Source organism: Acanthisitta chloris, unplaced genomic scaffold, assembly GCF_000695815.1.
Source record: "Acanthisitta chloris isolate BGI_N310 unplaced genomic scaffold, ASM69581v1 scaffold13411, whole genome shotgun sequence".
Taxonomy (NCBI): domain Eukaryota; kingdom Metazoa; phylum Chordata; class Aves; order Passeriformes; family Acanthisittidae; genus Acanthisitta; species Acanthisitta chloris.
In genome coordinates, this window is record NW_008654441.1 from 46163 (window position 1) to 67461 (window position 21299).

General features: G+C 42.0%; 1 protein-coding gene across 1 annotated transcript in view; it reads right to left on the reverse strand.

Moving 5' to 3' along the window:
* Nucleotides 1–21299, reverse strand: part of SORBS1 (sorbin and SH3 domain containing 1) — a gene marked incomplete at its 5' end in the record, with an annotated part of 68390 nt that overhangs the window by 41906 nt on the left and 5185 nt on the right. The window contains 9 exons of the mRNA XM_009083527.1: nucleotides 933–995; nucleotides 1326–1400; nucleotides 2539–2602; nucleotides 3381–3556; nucleotides 6228–6257; nucleotides 11312–11459; nucleotides 18300–18415; nucleotides 18559–18585; nucleotides 20102–20221. Coding sequence (XP_009081775.1) covers nucleotides 933–995; nucleotides 1326–1400; nucleotides 2539–2602; nucleotides 3381–3556; nucleotides 6228–6257; nucleotides 11312–11459; nucleotides 18300–18415; nucleotides 18559–18585; nucleotides 20102–20221 — 819 coding nt within the window. The remainder of the gene's footprint in view (nucleotides 1–932; nucleotides 996–1325; nucleotides 1401–2538; nucleotides 2603–3380; nucleotides 3557–6227; nucleotides 6258–11311; nucleotides 11460–18299; nucleotides 18416–18558; nucleotides 18586–20101; nucleotides 20222–21299) is intronic.

Below are 21299 nucleotides of genomic sequence, written 5' to 3' on the forward strand. Positions count from 1 at the left end.
TAAACACTGAATGAAATGGTTAATTAACAGTCTCACCAGGGTTGGCTTGAGGCACAGGCTAAGTAGGCAAGTTCCTAAATCGCAGGATCTACAGTGTCACCAAAGCACCAAGTCAACAAGGCTGTCACCAACAACTTCCCAATCAGGAAATGTTTGTACGCCCAACGTGTGCAGCGGATTCCAGTGTTTCTCATATTTAAGTATTTTGATATATGCACAGAGTTACACGATTAACACTGTAATAAATGCTATTTCACCATCCCTGAAATATTACTGCAAAGAATTCCGATTTGTACAGGAAGTTTAAAGGAATCTGCTGAGCACATGAAGAGATAAGGTAAAGACAGCATTACTTCAAGTTGCAAGATGTGCTGATGAGTCCTTCAAACTCTCTCCTTGCCTAGATATGCCAAGTGCACCTAAGGCCAGCCCTGAACCTTATGTTACACCAAGTTATGTTTATTTTTAAAGACTACACTGAGGGACTGATCCAAAACCCACTGAAGCAAGCAGCCTTTTTACCAATAGGCTTCAGTGACATTTTGGGTCTGACCCTAGTTCTATGTTAATATTCAAAACCAGAAGCAAATAATTAATGAAGTTTATTGATTTGAAGGGGGGAGAAAACTCAGTTATCACAACTTTACACATAAGTCAGCAGTCTAGACATGTTAAGTAATCACTGCACGCACAACTGATAAGCGCATAAAACCAAGCAAACCCCAAGTCTGTAGCATTAGTTGAATACTAGTTACAAAGCCAGAGGAGCACTGCAAAGCCAAAAAGGCATCATACGGTCAAGGCAATGCTTAGAGTGCAGCAAATCATTACGAGGCAGCATAATGCTCAGCAACTAGAAAAAACTCTGGGAAGAAAATAAATGGGTAAGGCAGCATTTGTGCAGAAAAGTATATATGGACCTTTTTTATTACCTTCAGAGATAGGACTAGGAGTAGACGCAGGAAACTGGTATGTAGGAGAATAAGGATTGTCTTCTGCAGCAGAGAAAAGCAGTGGATTTTGAGACTATCCACAATGAAGTGGAGGTTCTGCTTCATCCCCCAATTTCCTATCACTGTATGATTTTATTGCCTACTTTAATAACACTAGAGTAGATGGCATCATACTTCAAAAAAAAAGATTAATGGATTAACAAAGATTCAGTTACTTTTTGCATCACACAAGAAGGTAGACTGGGCATAACTGAATTTCTAGCCAGTGTAACACATGGGTAACAGAAAGCTAGAACCTGAATCTATTTGCGTGCTATAGTACAGTTAACTCAAAGCACAAGACAACAGATACTCTGACTAAACTTCTGGTACCTTCAGTTTTTTGCTGGATTTCAGGAAGTTCAGGAAATATGTAGGTAGGGCAATAAGGGTTTTCTTCAGGAGTGTCTAAGGAGAGGAACATGATTTGCAAAAAAAAGAACAGAGAGGACAGATTTAAAAGGGAAGAAGGGCAAGACAAGAATCCATACAAGCTGACTGCAGGACAGTTCCTCTTGTGCTGATGTTCTACCATGACACAACCTAGAATGCCTCTTGGCTCATTGCTGCCTTGCATGTCTGGGCCTTGTGAGAGATCAGAAGCCAAGGGGACTGAACTCATTCTCTTCCATCTGAGCATGGGCTCTGGCTGAGCTGAAGAACCTCTGTCAGGAGCACTAGGATTAGGAAACAGTTCAACTCCTTCTCATTCCATCCAGCACAACACAGCATCTATCTATGCATAAAGCTCATCATGACAGCACCTACAGTGGCAAATACAGCTCCAGTTTTGCATGCTCTGCATTTTATTATACAAGCACAGATCTGAATTGCATTTGCCTGCACGTCAGGCTGTTCAGAGGGTTCAGTTTGCAAATGCAGCTGCAGCCACTTTTCACACAGAAGAAAGAACGTGAATGTATCAGCAGTCAGGCACAGAAGTGTCCCAAGGTGGGAATCCCCTGAGAGTGCACCACTACAAAGTTTGCAAGTGCTCAGGTTGCTTAGGTTTCAAAAGGAGAAAACGTGAGGTTTTGAAAAAGAAGAGTTCAGATTCCGAACTCACCAAAAATCAATGGAAACCTTTGTGCTAGTTTCAGTGAACTTCAAAACACACTTTGTTGTGCAGGTAGTAAAGCTTTACAGCATAAAAAGTTTTCTCTTATGGACAGAGGAGTTTCTGAGATAACCTACTGTCCTTTCAAAGTGTGTGGGATGGGGTTAGCTGCTAAAACTGGAGTTTGGAGATCTATTTTTCTCTAATTATGGAATTATCAGCAGCTTTCTGATCTCAAATAGTACACTCGATTTCATGAGTGCATTGCAGTTCACCTGTAGAACAACTCAGATCTTTCTTTGCACTTTGCCATTCTCTCACCTTTGACTTCAAAGACAAACACATTGGTTGAGTTCTGTGGTGCAGAGCAAATACTAATTAACATAAAATGCTTTCATTTAACATCCAGTACAATTATTCACATGAATGAAATAAAATGTCATCAAGGTGGTCTTTCAAAGTAAATAAAATTCATCTGTGGTACAGTACCTCTATTTAGCTTGTGGATCTGTTTGAACATCGTTTTGTACCAGTCCTTCGATCTGTCTGTATTCTATTGGAAAAATAAATATACATATAATTACAATGACTTCTACCAGCCTTTCAAAGTTGTTACAAATCTTCCAGCAACAAAAAAGGTTTACACTGTGCTATGTAAAGGCTGTATGATAATAATACTCTGAAATATGGGTGATTTGACTCAGATATATCATTTCATATGCAATGAAGGTACAAGTTTCACTCAAGTTACTAACAATGTAGAAGCTCTGCAGAGGCACTTTGTAACCTGTGTAGAACTGCAGGCTGTGTAGAAGGTTTTGCATGTTCATCTGAAATGACATTTAAAAGTAGACACCTTGCCTAGTTTATTCATACATACCAATTTCAGAAGTGTTCAATGACAGTTAGAAACATTTAGTATTCAAGTCACTCCAGTCCCTAGTTGTAAGAACAGGTTAATAATGCTTTCCATAATTTCCCCTGAACACTGAATGAACTTAAACATACTGCATAAAAGAGGAATTTGCCTTTAATGCTAATTGCTAAAATGAGACAAAACACTCCTTTAGCTGCTAGCTGTGAAAGCAACAGACCAGAAAACAGTATTCTCAAATATTATGTGAAGAGATATTAATTTTTAATTTTTTTGCCCCTGAGGCATCTGAAACAGGTCATTGATATTAAATGGAACCAGTCATCACAAAATACATTGGAACTAGAATTCTATCTTCCCTTAAATCTCTGCAGCTTTAGTGAATTCCCTCAGTCCTAATGTAGGCAGAATCTAGCCCAGGGTTTGTGCATCAGCCACATGCTCAGCATTGTCTTACCCTCAGTGGAATCCCAATATCATCGACGGAGGTATCAGCCATGTGGTAAGGGCTCTTGATGCTGCTTCTCTTTTCCTCCATTGCTCTCCTCTCGCTTGGCACCGTCTCCTGAACCGGCTTGTCCCGTATAAGTGCTGAATCAACTTTATCAGAGGCTAATCTGTCTGGCACTGAATCTGGAAAGGACAGTGGAGGATTCTTATCTCATCCCAGCATTTCACCACATCACCACACATTCTGCTCTTTTAAGGCAAAAATCCTGGCAAGTAGTTGATGAGACAGACTGTGTCGCTGCAGCTGGACTGAAAGAAATCTACCAGGAAAATGTCTGATGCCAGCAACAGCAGGATAGCATCTCTCCAGTAGTTACCATCACACATCTCGCAACAGTCTTAGCTGTCATATAAGACAATGGAAAATTTTGGTTTCAAGGACTGTGTGAGAGTTGGGGTTTTGTGTCCTTCTGACTAATTAGCAACTCTGCAATCTCACTCTTCATCAAAAAGCATCAGTGATACAATCTCTTGGACATATTTTTCTGCTGGTGATTTCGGTCTAAAGGAGCACCCTACGTGGTAGTGGAGCACTACTTTTCAACAGCTTGCACTCACCTGCCTGACAATCCCATTGTTACAGTCAGTGTATGATGTTTCCAATTCATTTCTGTGCCCTAAACAGAGTGTGTGGAACAAACTCCACTGTTGTTTAAGCATATGCATGACATGTTTGCATACAAGTCTGCATAAAGATAGAGAGAAATTGCTTCAGACCACCTTGCTTCCAACCTGGAATTCCTGGACGCTGCCCAGCTGACACCCAGAGGCAGCAGTAGGCACTGCCACCAAGGAAACCAAGGAACTTGAGGTTGCTCAGAAGCTCTACAATGCTCTGGAGAGCTGTAGCACAGTAACCCTTAGGCTCAGTCAAAGTTTTTTTCTATGTGGATTTCCTGGAGAGGAAACATCTGTAATTTTACAGTCTGTCTCATTACAACTTTGCCAAATCCTATCATTTTTACATCACTGCATGCATTGAAGAGAGAGAACGTTTATTCACATGCACATCACAATACTGCCCAAAGCCATTAAATGTGCAGAAATCTGAAAGGGACAGCTAGCAGAGGAAAGGCTCGTGCACAGCAAAGCATTGACCTGTTGGTACTTTCAGCAAACACAGTTCTGCCCTATGAAACTCAGTACCGAAGAATTTGTGTTTAAATGGTTGGTTTGAAATTACCATCTAAGTTTTCCTCTTCTTTAAGAAAAAATTAAATAATGTTTATAAATGTTCAAAATTTGGCAAAGCACCTATTAAATCCTTGGTGAGCATTTTCATCCTTTTTCCCCTCTCTGTGAATGTGTGTGCAGTCTTTCATGTCCCTGGTGTACAGGATTTTGTAGGAAATATTTGGTCCACTTCCACTACTGAACTCTTTACTAAGCCTCTAGGAATAGAGCATGAAAAGAACATTCTTTCATGACCTTGAGGATGAAAAGGAAGCAGGTTTTTGTTTAGGGATGAGGATGTGGAGAGGATGCAAACTTTAGGAAAGGTTACAGCTTTCCTCCATTACTTATCATGGTCACTGCTCGTGTTACAACTTCTGGTTTAGAAAAGTCATTATTTTCTGCAGGCTAAACAATTCAATGCCAGAGAAGGGCACAAAGTCCTTCTCATACAGGACTGGCAAAGATATATTACTTCTCTTTGCTTCCCCAGCTCCCTGCACTGGAAAAATGGTTGGCTGCTTGCCAGGCAGACCCCATCTGAAACTATTATGGTAATACTCAAAATACCTAACACAGACATAAACACCAGGGTAAATGTATCACAGTCTGATTTCCCAGTGCCACAGCCATTATCTAAGCAAAATCTTTATTTTGACAATTTTGCAAAAATAAACCCCATTGTATGGCCCATGCCATCCTTCTCCCAAACATTAATTCACATCTTTAATATTATAATATGAAGGACTGGGAGCTGTCTAACATAGCATAGCCAGGGGAAAAAAAATCTACCATCCAGTTAAGTACATTTTTGAAGGAATTTTCAAAAATATTTTCTGGAATGCATTTAGAACTGGTTTAAGGAACTGGACTGACAACCCTGAGACAGGAACATCCTCATGGGACACACTCCACTAGTCCAGGGCCCAGGGCCCACACAGGAGAGTAAAAGATGTGGTATTAATTTCCTTGGGTTTCTATTGTGATATTTAAAGTGCTTAGACACTCTCTGGGACTCTCTTCTCTCCCACCTCTCCATTTACCCTGCCATGACTGTAACTGAAGAACAATAATACAGGTAAGTAGTGTATAACACACTGTTCCTAACACTCACTGCAGAGTGAGCTACTTCTATTCAAGCTGAGAAGGATGACCAGGAAATAACTTGCTCATCCTTCAAGGAGAGACTCTCACACCCACGCAGAGAAGGGTGGCAGAACACATGTATACTTGCATACTACAACTTTACCATATATTTCTTGACATATGGCACAAACTATTCTGCTCTTGAACTCATGTAATATACTGGTTTTTATTTCCCTTCCTCTCCCCTCACCACAAGGGAGACTAACTGTCCTGGATGTGTAGAGAAACATGAGAATATGCCCCAAGGGAATAAACCTAAATGCTCAAAAGGCAGCCCCAAAAAGTCAACTAGAACAATTAAATTGTATGTAAATCTTATGACTCAGGAGGGACAGATGAGTAATTTGGGGTTTGGTATATTCCTTTGCAGTTCCTGGGCAGTGTGTTTGCTCAAGGTACTCCACAAGCTATCAAAGCAGCAGCTTTGCTCCAGCAGAGGCAGCAGCTGGGGGGTAGCAGACCTTACACGTCATACCTGCCAGGCTACTAAGCCTTTTTTGCTGTTCTGTGGTAAAGGAAGAAACAAAACAAAAAGAAATACAGAACAAATGGGTGAGACATAAACAGCAAGTGCTCTGGTGCTGCATTTCTGACAGGCAAGAAATACACTGTAGACAGAACAGCAGCAGCTGCTGGAGAGAATGTTTTCGAATACCCTGCCAAAGTGACAGCCCACAGTCTTTTCTCCACACAGCAGCCTCGTGGGATAATCTGAATCTCGTGATGCAGTGACCAATACATTTACCAAGAGCATTTTTATTTAAATTTTCATTTTTTTCATAACATCAGAAAATGAAAACGTTGGACAGGAGACAATTTGAAAACTAGTAAAAATTCACAGAGTCAAACAACTCAACAACTAACTCTGTTACCACTAGCATGAAGTACATCTTGAAACCATACTGCTGTAGCATTTCAAAGGGATATAGGAAAGGATAGAGTCACTGTTGGTGGCTGCTGAGTATCACCACATACTACTGAGCGACAGATTCAGTGATTTGTGCACAGATACAGCTTGAAGGCTTTGATTCTCAGAACAGTCCCCTTGGCTCCCAGACTGGGACACTTGTGGTATCTTTCAGCATGTTTGACCACCCTAAAATTGATGGTTTCTAAAAGGATGCCCAAATGACTTGCCCAAGTTACAGTTGGGAATAAACCAAGAATTTGTAGTGCTCTGTTCTCTGCTCTTTCTACTCTCTAGCAATCGATCCTTTCAGTGAAAGGATGAAAGCCATTTGAATAGAAAAAACTATTTTACTGACATAAAAAATACAAACACTTTTGAAAGCTCATATTGTTAATGCAAAGATTTCAAAACTTTAATATATTAAACACACCTGTTATATATTCATGATAAACCATGCCATGCAATGTCTGCCCAGGAAACAACCATGCTTTGGGGTGGCATAGAACACTTGCCAAGCAAGTCTGCGGTAGGTAACAAACCTCCAGGTGTATGCTCTTTGCTAGAAGAACCCACCTTCACTAGATATTTGTACTAAGTGGATCATCTCAGCAAGGGAGACTGGTATTTCTCCTCAGTGGAGCTCCCTCACCAATACCTACGAACTTTGTTGTTTAACCCCAGCCTTCTGCTCTGCTAACCACTGATGGCAAACTCCTGAGCATTATGCTCACGATAGCTTCCAACATAGGAAACAAACCCTAGGTGCACTGGGTAAAAGGAAGGGTTAGCAATCTGAACTGGAAGAGTAGATGGGAACCACCTGCTGCAGGGCTCACTGGTCTAAGAAGGCCATCACAAAGAGGCTGCTGTGTTATCAGAAAAGGCAAGTGAGAAATGTGAGGATGCCCATCTCTGATTCCTTGGAAGAAGAAGTACAAGTGAGAATGGTCTCAGCTTCAGCCATCACCTTCACTGAGGAGAACTGTGTTGAATCACTAATTCTTTATGTGGTTTAAAGAGTCAGTGCTTGAGGATTCTTTCCTATCTCTTTTTCACAGGGGAGAACATGAATTAATAGACTTTTCATGAAAAACAAAGTACTTTTTATGTGAAGAGGCAATTTCGTTTTCACTTGTTATCTCTGTGTAGGAACGGGAGCTGATGATGATAGAAGTGGAAGGAGCAGGAGGTGTCTGCTATTTCACTCTCCCCCCTGACTGGAGCCAGAGTGTAGCCCAAGGCACACACCAGCTAACTGAGGCTTTCACCCTTGATCTTGTGTTCTGGGTCTGTAAGCAAAGGCAAAAAACTTGTAGGCTTCTCAGAGAAAGGGTCAAGCAGAGGGATAAAACTCCTGGCAACAGTGAAGGAATGATTATAGATGCCTTCAGAGTTCCCCCAGAGGAGGGAGCACTGCAGGAGACTGAGACTTGAAACCAGTAACGAAAGGGAAGAGGAAACAAGTATTTCAGAACATGTTTAGTGCAAAATAAAGGTGTCATACAGGAAATGTATCAAGACACCAACAGAAGGGAAAATACTATTACCTTGGTGCTAGAAATGAATAAGAGGATCTGAAATTACTTGTTTATAAGCTTGAGTTTTGTTCAGTTGATATTACTGAAATCCTGGCGAAAAAACCCTGAGATCTTTCACCAAAAGCAAGATCAAGCAAACAAAAAGGATATAGTGTACTTTCTGGGCTTCAAATGCCATTACCTGTTTCTAAGTCTCTGACAGCTCCAAATCAAAGGGTCTTACATGCAGACTAATGAACTAGCAAATAAAGCACAAAATAGTAATAAGTAATAGTAATGAGTACATGATGTCTGCTACAACAGTCACTTCAAAGAATAAGGAAACTAGCTCCTTAAAAAGCAATCAATAATCCACTGAGGAGAAAAAAAGCCACATTATCCATCTGGAAGACTAATTAAACTACTAGAGATCTCAGACTGCCTTGAAATTTCTGATTCAGAGGGTATTTCAGAGCACACAGGAGGAATTTATATTAAACATAATCTTGACACGAAGGAATTGACTTCAGCACAAAACATAATTAACCATCCAGGGGAAGGTGGAACATCACCAAGTAGCAATTTGTTATATAACCATGAGACCAAACTAGGTCTGAACAGGTAAGGTTCATAAAGATTCATAAATATGAATCATGTCAGCCAGGACAGAAATTCAATAGGTAACTAAGCTCTGTGAACCATTTAAAAACACTAAGTTAGCATAAAGAAATCTTAATGCTATGCTGGGATAAGGCCTAGCTATGGAAGCATAAGAAACTACAGGGAACCCTCAACTCATAAAAAGATGGGAAGCTAGGAAAATGCACACCTATAAGTAGGTAACATATGCTGGGAAATGAAAGAAAATGACAATGGAAGTAAAAGAATTAAGAGAATGTCTCAGACTCAAAAATAGGGTTTGAGGCACATGAAGAATAAACAGAAACCTAGCAATGATCTTGTTCTTTTACCAAACAGGCACAATGGAACAGTTAATAAGAGGGCAGAAAAGATGACACATCAGACTACTATTTTCATTCTGCACTTGATAAAAAAAAAAGAAAAAGAAGAAAGTATGTTGTCCTACTGGCTGATGGAGCAATACTTTCCACTTCAACAGTAACTAAGGACTATGCTGAATGACAACAGCTGAGGTCAGATGAGAATTAGAACGCTCGTATAGCATTCTGGCTAGTGAAGAGCTGAGGAGCAGGTTTCTGCTCTAAAGACAGCCGTTATGGAGATTGCAGCTCGTTGGACCATTAACATTCATCCTCAGCATGTCTTGGAATACAAAAGAAACTCCACAGGCCAAGGAAGAATGCAAATGTTGTGACTACCTTCAAAAAACATTAATGTGACGGCTGGGACATCTGTCTGTCAAGCTGACAATAATGCCATAGAAAAACTTCAATGATTTATATGGGATTTTCTAATAAATACATAGTATGACACATACAATGTCAGTCAATATAAATTTATTACTAAGATGCCTTGTCAAACCTGTTCAACATGATTCTTGCAAATTACATGTTTGGCTAATACAGACTGAAAAACAGGCATTAGAATGATATACTTCACAGACCCAACCAAGCTGCTTATCAGGCCACAATCTGTATCACACAAAAACATAACGAGAGAAGGCTCTTCAATCCATACAGCATCATGAGGGCTAATGGTCAGAGACAATATTCAGACAGGACAAATTGTTAACTGTGAAGGTAAACAATTTCACATTGGTTCTTTAGAAGCCACTGTGCATGTATCATCATATTATACACATTTGCCTCTCATGCTCTTAAAGTTTACAGACAGAAAATACCTTGTGTGATACACACTGAAATGCCCCAAATTTAATAAAAAAAATTAACAAAAAGCATATCCCACCTCAAGAAAGTCAACAAAAGGCTTTGAGATTAAAAAAGGCTGCCACAAGTAAGATTTTTCTCCTCTTGAAGCAGCTGAGGAATCCAGACAGCCTCATCCAGAAGCACATAAGCAAAGCTGCTTCAGATGCTAGGCAAAAGAAGAGATAATCCACTCACTACCCCTATAATCAGCTGGGCTACAGTGAGGACACTATCTTCAGGATCAAAGACTGAAGCATGTTTTAAAAAGGCACTGAAACAAAATACCATGAGGGACTGCAAAAAAGCACATCAATGGCGTAATTAGAATGACAACAATATGAGGAGTGCAGGCTTGGACCCTATTTTCTGATTTTATTTTCTTTCTTTGCAAAAGGTGAGTCACAGCACTGTAGATTCCGGGAGTTTCCCAAGTCCACTGGAAACCAAGGCAAACTGGACTGCATTCCTGTGGCCTGTTAATAGCTACAGTCTTTAGTGATGCACAAGGAACTTGGGGGCTGGGGTAATGCCAGCCATCAGGAGAATGAAAAAGGAGAAGCAAAGTTTCCCTCCAGTGCCAGAGGTAAAGAGATGTAACTATCCTTTCAGAGGGAGCTACTGTGAGAAAGGCTTTGATTACTGAACATGAGAATTCTCAAACAAGGTCGTTCTGCTCATATGCAAATCCAGGGCTCAAGGATTACTGCAGTATGAGTTGGAGTTGATCCGGTTATGGACAGAGGAACAAATTGCCAAGTTCAAAGTTGTGGGCACGCAGATTATTTACTACTGGGCAAATTCTGCTGTGAATTCAGAGGTCAAATCTCTCCCCCAGAAACAGAAAATATAGCTGCTTTCACACTGCAGTAGCTGAGAAGTAATATGTCACATTTTCAAGTGAGGGAGAAACTACCTCAAGCTACCTTGTTTCTACTGACAGATATATGGGAGCATATACCCTTTTCCACTATGGCAAGATACCTGATAGCTGTTACCCTGAAATACCTTATTCATATGCCCATAGCCCAGTCAAAAACCTCTCCCCAACCTCAGAGAGCTTCTGATCCACATGTTTTAATTAGAAAAAGTAGGCACTGTCCCATGCCTCTAACCTCTTACTTGCCTGTTTTATGTTCCAGTCACTACAGCTTTTCGGAGGCAACTTTGTTAGATTCTTAGTAGCCTGGACTTAATTGTCCACAGCACACACATTCTCCAGTTCCTTGTAGTATAACAGGTTGCTCAGTTTGAGCCACAATTACCTATATGCAAGTCTCCTTACCTCGATTGTGCTGCAAGAGGACAATAGTGGGATTGACGATTGTGGTAGAAGGATAGGCAGAGGCAGATTTGTTGATTGAAGTGATGGAGGTTGGATAGTCAGTGACAGTGCCAGGCTGGGGCACTTCATTTAGCACAGGACCTGGGTCCTGAAAAGGAGAGCAACACATGATTAGCAGCATGCAGAAGGCTGCTACACTGGGAAAATCTGGAAAAAAAATACCCCAACATTTTAAGCTGAATGAGAAGCATAATAACAGCAAATTTTAGTATAAAGCTCCTTGTACACACCCTGCTTGTTGTTAATGAAATTAGTTTGCTAAGGCAGTAGTATAACTATTTGGTGTTGGGTTTCACAACTCCAACCCCAAAAGAGGGCACTATATTTGTTTCGCAGACTCTTTGGAGCAAACATAGGGTGCCAGAAATGAGCAAATCTGGTTGAGGGGAGAAGATGCAACATCTTTCCCCAATACATACACACACAAACATTTGTTCCAAAAGTATTCCTTTCATAGCAAGAAGTCAGACATGCAAAACTCATGCAGTTCTGGAGTGAAACATTATTACTACAGCTGGTCTGGTAAGAAAAGTCTGAGGAATAAGGTTAGCACCATCACTTGGGAGACAGTGTGATACCTACCTGATTAATATAATGACATTAAAAAAGCCTCAAAACTGACAGAGGGTAAAAAGTATGACTCTAGCACGGAAGATACTCAATTTGGTTTTGCCACTGGAGCACAGATAGCAAGCTGCTTTATTGCAGCTCCTTTATTGACTTATTTCAAACCCACCTTCTGATATCACCACAGCTCTGGTTGTTCTGTAAAAAATACAGGCTGTGTCAAGCATGGAGACTGTGAAAACTGGTGCAGCTTTGAAAAAATCTCAGTCCAGGAATACTGGGCTTTGGGTGGTGGTAAGGGGAAAAGATAAAGAAGGGATGATGACGAAGACTGTGTGTGCCAGTTTAGGCTGAGATTTTTCAAAGCTTAAGGAATCTGGCCACACAATTACCGTTAATGGGGAATGAGTATCCAAACAAAGAGAGTACGGAACAGTGGACCAAATTCCTGCACTCTTGCTGCTCCACTGAAATGCTGCAAGCCACTGATCTGTAAAATGGAGCTGACCACTCCAGGGCATTTTCATCACTATTATGAAAAGCCCAGAAAAATCTCTACTTCTGGCTTTTCTGGCCAAGTACCACTCAATGCCCTTCATACCCACCAGCACCAGAGGAAAGGACTTACAGCATCAGGCAGGGGGCTGAACAGGTGCCAGAGTGAGGCCTGGCACCAGAGCTCAGAGATAAATCATAGTGAAAAGTTGCCATAATCAGAACAACCATCAGTCTCTCCAACCTAGATGGGCAACGAGGAAGAACAATCTTGTTCTGTTGGATGATGGTGATCTTGCTCCAAGCAGCACCTAGCCAGGCCATAGACATTTCATGGGACAGAAAAGAGACAATGGTCTTCAAAAACAGCTGTCCCCAAGAGAGAAACCTAGCCCCATTTTGCTGACTGTGATAATATTCCAAACAATGCAATTAGGGAAAAGGAGCAGGAGTCAGGCAGAAGTATAAGAATTGGGTTTGAGCTTTAAATTTATAACTAAATACAAATAAGAATCCCTCAAAAAAGAGGGATGCTGGATCAGGATAGGCTAAGCAGCCTCAGGTGAGTCACCAAAGTAGGTGAACAAAGACCATTTAAATCATTGTGGAAAACAGCTCTGTGACTACATGAATGAAGTGAGTATGCCCAAAAATATTTCAAAACCCTCATCTCAAGAAAGATTTCCACAAAATTTCCACTACTTCTCTATGTTTTGGAGCCTCCTGATTTTTTTCCTGGAGCCTACTGAAAGGCTCTGTTAAAAAAAAAATTAAGAAAACAACAACAAAAATACCAACCCAAACCACAAAACCACAAACAAAAACAAAACATCAAACACAAACTTTCATTGCTCTCTGCAATATAAAACCCATTGATTTTAACAGAAGTAGAAAGGCCAATGCTGAGAACTTCTGAAAATCTCATCCTTGGTTGGTTTTTTCTTTCTCTCCCCACGTGCCTGTTTTCTAGATCCTTGTAGAGTCAGAGGGCAGAGCAAGCAGCATCATGAGAGAAGGGGGTTTCTGCTGAACATCTTACTTGCCCTTACAAGCAAGCATATGAAAAAAATGGTGGTTGTAAGACTTTCAGTACAAGGAGGGTTAGGTATTTTTTGCCTCCTCTGCAACTTTAACTGAGAGCTACTTTTCCTCCTTGTCCCCAAGGACTTTTTAAAACAGATGATGAGTTCAAAGAGAAACAAAACCTGCGAAGAACATAGTAGATTCCAAATTCAAACTGTTGTGGATTGGATTCTTCAAAATTTTCAAAGACAAGCAACTCCAAAATGAAGAGACACTCTTTGCCTAATCTCTCCCATAGCACCTACACGCTTGGAAAACTCTTAGCTCCGTAACTGATCTTATAGCTTGTAGGTCACTGGATACTGGCAGCAATCTTACACTGATTTCATCAGGGATTTGTGTGGAGACCATATGGTCTTGTGGCTCCAAGTAGAATAGAAAGCCAGCCCTAACCTTTAACTGGTCTGCTGTTGCTGCTTTAAATGTTATTCAAACACAATTAAGGATGCTATTAAAAGATCCTGAAGAGATCAGTTAGTCACACCTATTCAGTTTACACAGAATTCATTATTCTGAGCAAATCCTGTGAAGACTCTTTAAGGTGTGCATCACCTACCAGAACGGGCACAAAGGGAGACAGTCAAATGTTGTGAGAAGTCAATAGAAAGTTCAAAGCTGCACAAGGCAGGCAAAACACATGCACTAGCACGGGACGCAAACAAGGTTTCAGTTGTCATGCTGCTGGCAGGGAGTGAGTCATCACTCCTCTCTCAAGTTTAGTATTGCAAGGAGAAAGTAATTTTAATCTGGGAATACAAATTTAGGAAAAGGGCGGGGAGGATACTTGGCAAGCTTACTGTACGTGAGATGACTCCAGTGATTTCAGGCTTCAAGCCCCTGTGCAAAGACCCCGTGACTGGAGGGACAAGTGAAGGTGGTGATGAGAAGAATGGCAGTTTCGGGTAAACAGAGGGTAATGTGCCAGATGTGGAGGGTGCTTGGTTATGGTGGGAACCCCTCTGGAGATGTGGGGGAATGAAATCGTCTAGAGTTGGAAAAGTCAAGGGTGAGCCAGGAGAAACAATCTCAGGGGACACGGAGCCTTGCCCGAAAGGAACCAGAGGCGGTGGTGGAGTGCTGGAGCTGCCTTCTTGTTGTCTGTCTGGATTAACCTGGAGGAGGGGGACTACTATAACTCCAGGCTGAGCTGTGGTGGTGGCAGTGGCATCCTGTAGGAAACAAGGTGTTGTTATGCAACGGGGGAGATTGATACTTTAGTCTAATGCAGCCATATAGTGTCATGCAAGGAATGTACCCAAAATGATACAAGGCCCCAACAGATTTTCTTTCTTTAGGGAGCCATACTTCAGTATTGCAGCCCTGGCCTCTATGAACATGGTGTTTTTCACAAAAATCTTAATTCCCCTCATCACCCCTCTTCTCCAGTTCTGTGCAGGGAGGACAAATCAAACCACAGAACACTCTGCATTCACCATCGCTTGAGAAGCACTAACCATCACATTACAGAGTTTGCTTCTTTTACACCTCCCTAAAATAGAAAGATCCTCACCAGCCCAACCCAACTCCCTCCAAACACCACACACACACACAGACACACAGATCAATGTTGAGGTGGCACGCACGGGGTGTTAAATATTATCAAGTAGAAGACCACGAGACTCAGGCAGCACAACAAGTGCTCAGAAATTAGGTAGGAGGGGAATAAAGCATTAAAGGAACATTGTAATGAATTGAAGAACTGTTCGAACGGCTGAAAGAAAATAAGGTTATGGAGAAAACATGTACCATGCTGCGTCCCATTGCCTTGTATGGTGGCTGTCGCTGCTGAGTAAGGTAAGGCTCTTTTCTCATCCTGTCCTCTGTGGCAGCTGTGCTCTGGGGCTCTAGCACTCTGTCCCTCACAGCTTGCGGAGGTGACGATTGAGTCCGGGAGGGCTGGCCCGCAGCATAACTAACTGCGTCTTTGCTGAGGACAATGTAAAAGTACGGCCTGGGAGGAATAGGAGGAGGAGGAGCAGCAGGAAGAGACTTTTCAGTGTCTGTTACAGAGGAAACAATGTTGGTGGCTGGTGCCTGAGTGAGCTCAGCACCCAAACTGGTGCTGGCTGCTGGGTCATGTGTGGTGCCAGTGGAATTTTGAGATGCGGCTGAGCAAGTGCTGTTAGATAAACAAGCTACATATAGTGTGGTGACCTTTTTATCCGCCTTCGTCTCATGACTGGAATTCATTCCAGCCTTACTACTGGGATCTGCCCTGTCAGGGTTGCGTTGTATGGATGATGCACCCGGCGAGGAGCGACTTTCCAAGAGTGGCTGCCCAGCATGCACCTCATCTTTGGGGCCTGAAGGGGGAGAATGCCCTGCTGGCAAGCCTTGCTTCCCACTGGGGACGGCCCCGTAGGGGGTAGGTGATGGCAAATAACACCGTGCACTGGTGTTGAGTGATGCACGCTGCGAATAAGGCTTGGGTGCATTCAGGTACACACAGTCCATGATGGGCACTGGCAACAGGTTGGTCACTTTAGTGTCAGTGCGAGGACGCCATGCAAAGCTTTCCTCTTTGGGAAGAGGAGGACGGGGAGGAGCAAGGGCCTGCCCAGGCAGAGTCAAGAAGAAAGAGAGGGAGAGAAGAAGCAGCATCAAATGAAAGGAAAAAGGAAGGAAAAAAAAATAAATTCTAAGAATGAATTTGATCATTAGACTTGGGTTAAGCAGGTTTTAATACAGCAAGAATAAAAAGCAAATACAGTATCTGGAAGGCCAGTGCAGAACTCACTCACATCATCTCACACATTCTCTTTCTTAGCATGGCTCACGGCAGCACGCAAACATTACCCAGCTCTCGACTCCCTGGCTACATGTTTCTGTCTCTGGGCTAAATAAATCTGTAATGCTTCGAGAGGCCTGCACAGCAACACACACCAAGCCTCTGGGAAAGCCTGAGTCAAGATTTAACATCCTGGCTAACTAAACTCAGGCTCATACTTGTATAATTAAATACTTTCCAGCATGGAGGACTTTTGAATCACAAAGCCAAATTCAGAGCTCTAGGCCATCTCTGCATGTTAACTGCACTGCTTAAAAATGAACATTGCAAAGTTTCACCAGTGCTAATGAAAGCAGATGTCATGCAAATACCGTAGCCTACCACAGCTGGCTAAGTAAAAAGTCAGCATTTCTCTCCTCTAAAGCCTAGTTCTTCAATTCTATTCAGAATTTTTCCATCCCGAAAATGCTTTCAGGAAGACCAGAAAAAATAAAGTTTCTTGAGGAACTCAGTTCATCAGAATTTGCCTCCAGAATGATGATCACCAACAGAGAAATCCTGCTTCTAGTAAATAATAGGAAAATATTTACTGATTTTGGTACTTTGCAACATATAGGTTGTTTACTCCAAATTGCCTGCTACCTGCAACTCCAATTACAGTCAGCTTTTTTTCTGAAGCCAAACTGTTCTGAAATAAAGTACACAATACAGAGATTTTGGTTTATTTATTGCTTTGTTGCCAGTAGCTGAAAACTATAAACTACTGAAAGGAAGAGAGTTAAAATACCCACCTAGTGAAGAGCATCTCCCTGCATTTTTGCAAATTAACCCTTTGGAGACTATGAAAGTAGGTTTTACACACACCCTGTTGTCCTGCTTTTATAGGCAAAGGCTGGTTAAACCACGGCTAAAACAGTCAAAACCAGAGAATGAAGATGCCTTAACAGCTTGCAACATTCAAATCTGAAAAAATAAGATGTCCATTTATATTCACATATGACAAGTTGCAGCCAGCACCTATTCTTGTTACATGGATATAGAGTAGAAAAGTTTCATAAAATTACAAGCTGCTGTCCCAAAATCTACTGTCCTCATGCTGCCCACCTCTGCCCCTTGCCCCCTTCCTTGATGCATAAAGCAGTGGAGAAGAGGGTTAGTAAATGCTCTTCTGAAGGGCTTCTGCCTCTGAACAGCCTTATTCCTTTTGGAATTCCTTCTATTTGAGCTTAGTTTGAGTTTGAACAGCAGTTCTTGAGACTTCTATAACAAGCAGTATGTGCATCAGTGCACTCTCTGTTCATCAGTAAGATCAGGAAGGGACTACAGGACTGCCCTAAGTATGAGCAGAAATGGGTCTCTCCCTAGTGTGCTGCTCCTTCCCGCACCTTCATCCAAGCTGTGCCTTCTTCCACTTTCACTTACAATTTCAGGGACGGTGTCTGGTCTATGGCAATGCTAGAGGACCCTGATGATGGGAGCAGTCACACTGACAGGGGACAAGGCTTTAAAGGGACTCTGTTTCACACAAGAATGTGGTTCCTAATTGAGGGTTTCCTTACCAGCTTCCAGATTGCTTTTGTGCAGACTGACCACCCAAAAGAAAAAGGATGAAGTTACACTTTCTTAACAGACTGACTTCAACAATTTACCTTCAGGTATAACTAACCTTTCCCTTTTTGGCTTGCATCAGTTACAGTGTTAAAACTGAAAGACATTTCCCCAATATTTCATTTTTAATGTAGAGGAACCTCAAGGAAATAAACCAACATAAAATTCAAAATAGTTACAGATAACTACTTCACCTTTTTTCTTGCAAACAAATAGCATTGTCCTCCTCCTTCATCCACCAAGGAAACACTTTGGCATGCCTGAATATACAAGCTCCACAGCACTTTGCTGACATCAGTGTTGCCCCCATTTTAAAGGTAGAAAAAGCTTAGACACAGCAACTTACCCATCTGCAGCCAAGTTTGGAGTTCAACTCAGGACTCCTGACCATGAATCCAGTGCTTGAACCCAGATGATCACCCTCAGGGTCACAGAAGAAAGGCTTACCTGTGGCTTGCTGTCTGAAGAAAGGTTCGGACGCACACTTCTATAACCCTTGGCAGCCAGAGAAGATGGTTGGGCATCCCCATTGGCATCAGTGTTAGATGATGACCTCCAATCATCTACAGGGGGAAAGAAAACTCAGATCACGGAGCATTCCTTCCAGCTACAGGATGAGTGAAAGGAAGAGGCTCTTTTCTTCCTTTTTTTTCCAGGCAACAAGAAATAATTCCAATAAAGTAACATAAGCAGCCAATGTCTGTACCTGTTTCTGAGTTTTCTGGCTCCAGACCTAAGCATTTGATAGAAAGGAGGGACAGAGGAGGTGGGGGTGGAAGACAGGCATAGAGGAAAAGAGAGAGGGAAAAAATTAAACCATTACATTTACAGAAAACATGTACCAATTGAAGTTAAGAGTCAGGCTACTTCATTTCACACATAAAATGCTTTCTGACAGGGCTGTCTAATTACCATAGAGACCAGCCCTAAACATGATGCCCTCCTTGTTTCTGACCTTTGTAAACACAAGGCAATTCATTCAGAGCAATGAAGAAACAATTGTTCATTGACATTCTTATTTCAGAGGCAAAAAGGCAGCCCAGCTAGCTACTTTCTAAAGCTGCAGCTCGATGTCCAGATGCCACAGATTACTGGAAATGTAGGGACCATGTATTCAGCCACTGGTACAGACTATGAAGACGTATATATCATTTTCAACATCACTATATATGATTAATTGAGATAAAGGACTACCAACAAATAGATCAGGTTTTGCAGACTAAGTGCATGAAGGCAGTTATAAGATATGATGTCACTTTACAACCCAGTCCCTGCAGCTGGATGCAGTGGTCTCATCACATATTTACCCATCTCCCACTGGGCTCTTCCCCATCCCTCTACCCATTTTGCTGTTTAAGTTAGATGCAAAAAGCTCTTCCCGCTCCAAAGTACATTTCATAGAACGAATGAGAGAGTAAGCAAAGAAAGTATTAATGAGCTGATTTCCATAGTAATGGGCTCATTGCCATTCAAGCTGTTGGAAATTTATGAAGCCATCAACAGAAAGGAGAGAGGCAACGGCGGGGGGCAGGAGTGAAGAAACAGAGAATGGCAAGCATAAAAAGAGGGCAGGTCACGGGTGAAGCAGAATGGGAGGAGAAGACAGCAGAAAGCGGCACATTGGGGCTAGAATTAATGGAATTGCCTTTTCTCCAACAATACAGTCAGAAACGATGTATGCTTTGCTTTCAAGAGCAAGTTCTACCCCCTCCCCCTTTAACGGCATCTTGCCTTTGGGAGTTCATCCTCTCTGCCAGACCCACGATACTGGTCAGGTTTGTTATGCGTTGCCTGTCTCCTACAATTAAGTAATTACACGTCTGCTATTGAAAGATGGCAGAGCTTTATGGCGACAGTGTCTGTCTGGGACGCTATCCCTGCTCCCTTGACAACCCAACTGAATGCTACAGTGGCAGTAGCACCACTCAGCTTCTTTCTGTTCCACCTCACACTTGGGATAAAAGGAGGTGACATGGGCCAGGCAGGGGGAGGAGCGGAGGTAGAAAGAGAACTGAGAGTTTTTGGCGCTCCTGACAAACTTAAACCAATGACTGAGTGGTCATGAAACCTGCACTAGGAGAAAACATGAGTCAGTCTCTCTCTACTGGTCTCATTCTTGCAAAGGTTTCCAACTCTGCTGTGGAATTTTGGCTTTAAATCATAATTTAAAAGTCAGCCCAAGACCCTGGACTGACTTGTCTTGAGATTACCGTAAGTAACATATTCCAGTTAACCTTCCACCCACTTACTTTCAGGTTGCTCAACATCCTGAGGACATGGCGAAGTGATATTCCGATTCCCTTCATGGGCTGGAGTTGCCCGGAGGGTTACAGCTCCTTTTCCACTGCAGACTTTAGTGGGATCCGTTTCTACAGGAAATGCACATGCAGAGAGGAGACACATAGAAAGGGATGATACAAAGATATTAGGAGCCATCAGAGCTCTAGAGTAATTTTAGCATGGCTGCTTCCAGGTGAATCAATCTAGTAATGTTTGTGCAGATGAAGATTAGCTCTGTATTTAAAGCATTGAGAAATCAAAGCAGTTTCATATTCATGTAACTGATGAATGTAAAAGTTACAAGTTGGTGCAACAGAGCTAAGAAAGGAGGAAAAAAGGATGAATGTTTGAACCAAATGTCACAGGTCCTTTTGCTTTATTTCTTTTGTTTTGTATGGAGATACTGTACTAGCAAGGACAGTCTACCATTACACCTGTGGCTCTTCTATAGGGATGTCCCAGTGATATAATGCAATATGATTTGTGTGCTGAAGCTTAAAATTGCCTTTTGTGGAGGACTGAAAAAGAAAACAAATATTTATGACCACTGGAAGATAAAATCTTGTAACTATGTTGAATCTGACCTAGAGGTCAGGCACTGCAAGGCACCTTCTCGCCATCTTTCTCTGTTTCATGGCAGTGTTTCACACCTTCTGACACAGGAACCCAAATCCCCCAAACTAGAAGGAAATTTAACATATACCTGTTCAGATCAACCTGTGAGCCAGACACCAGATCATGCCAGCATCCTTGCTGAGGCACAGTTCAGCACAGCTTCTGTGCAGGCTTACCTTTGTGCATGTCAGTCCATGGATTTGGGTTTTTTCCTTCTGTCATCCTATTAAGCAATAACAAGCCAGTACTTCAAGGCTATCTTTCTCCCTCTGCATAAAATCCTTCTGGTGAGTTGTTTCCTTTAAGATACCTCTAGAAACAAGCCTAAAGAGTTTCTCAGTTCCCTACTCTGCTTCCACAGAGAAACACATTACCCTCCCCCTCTTACGCACTGTTAGCGACCTGCAGCTGCCCTTAGACCTCACTTTGACCTACCTAGATAGAGGTACTAGCCCTACCATGACACTGCACAGGGAGCCTGAAGAGGTACTGAGCACATGTTGCATTACACAAGTGGCAACACAATTATTTTTATTTTTATGGGGTGAGGAT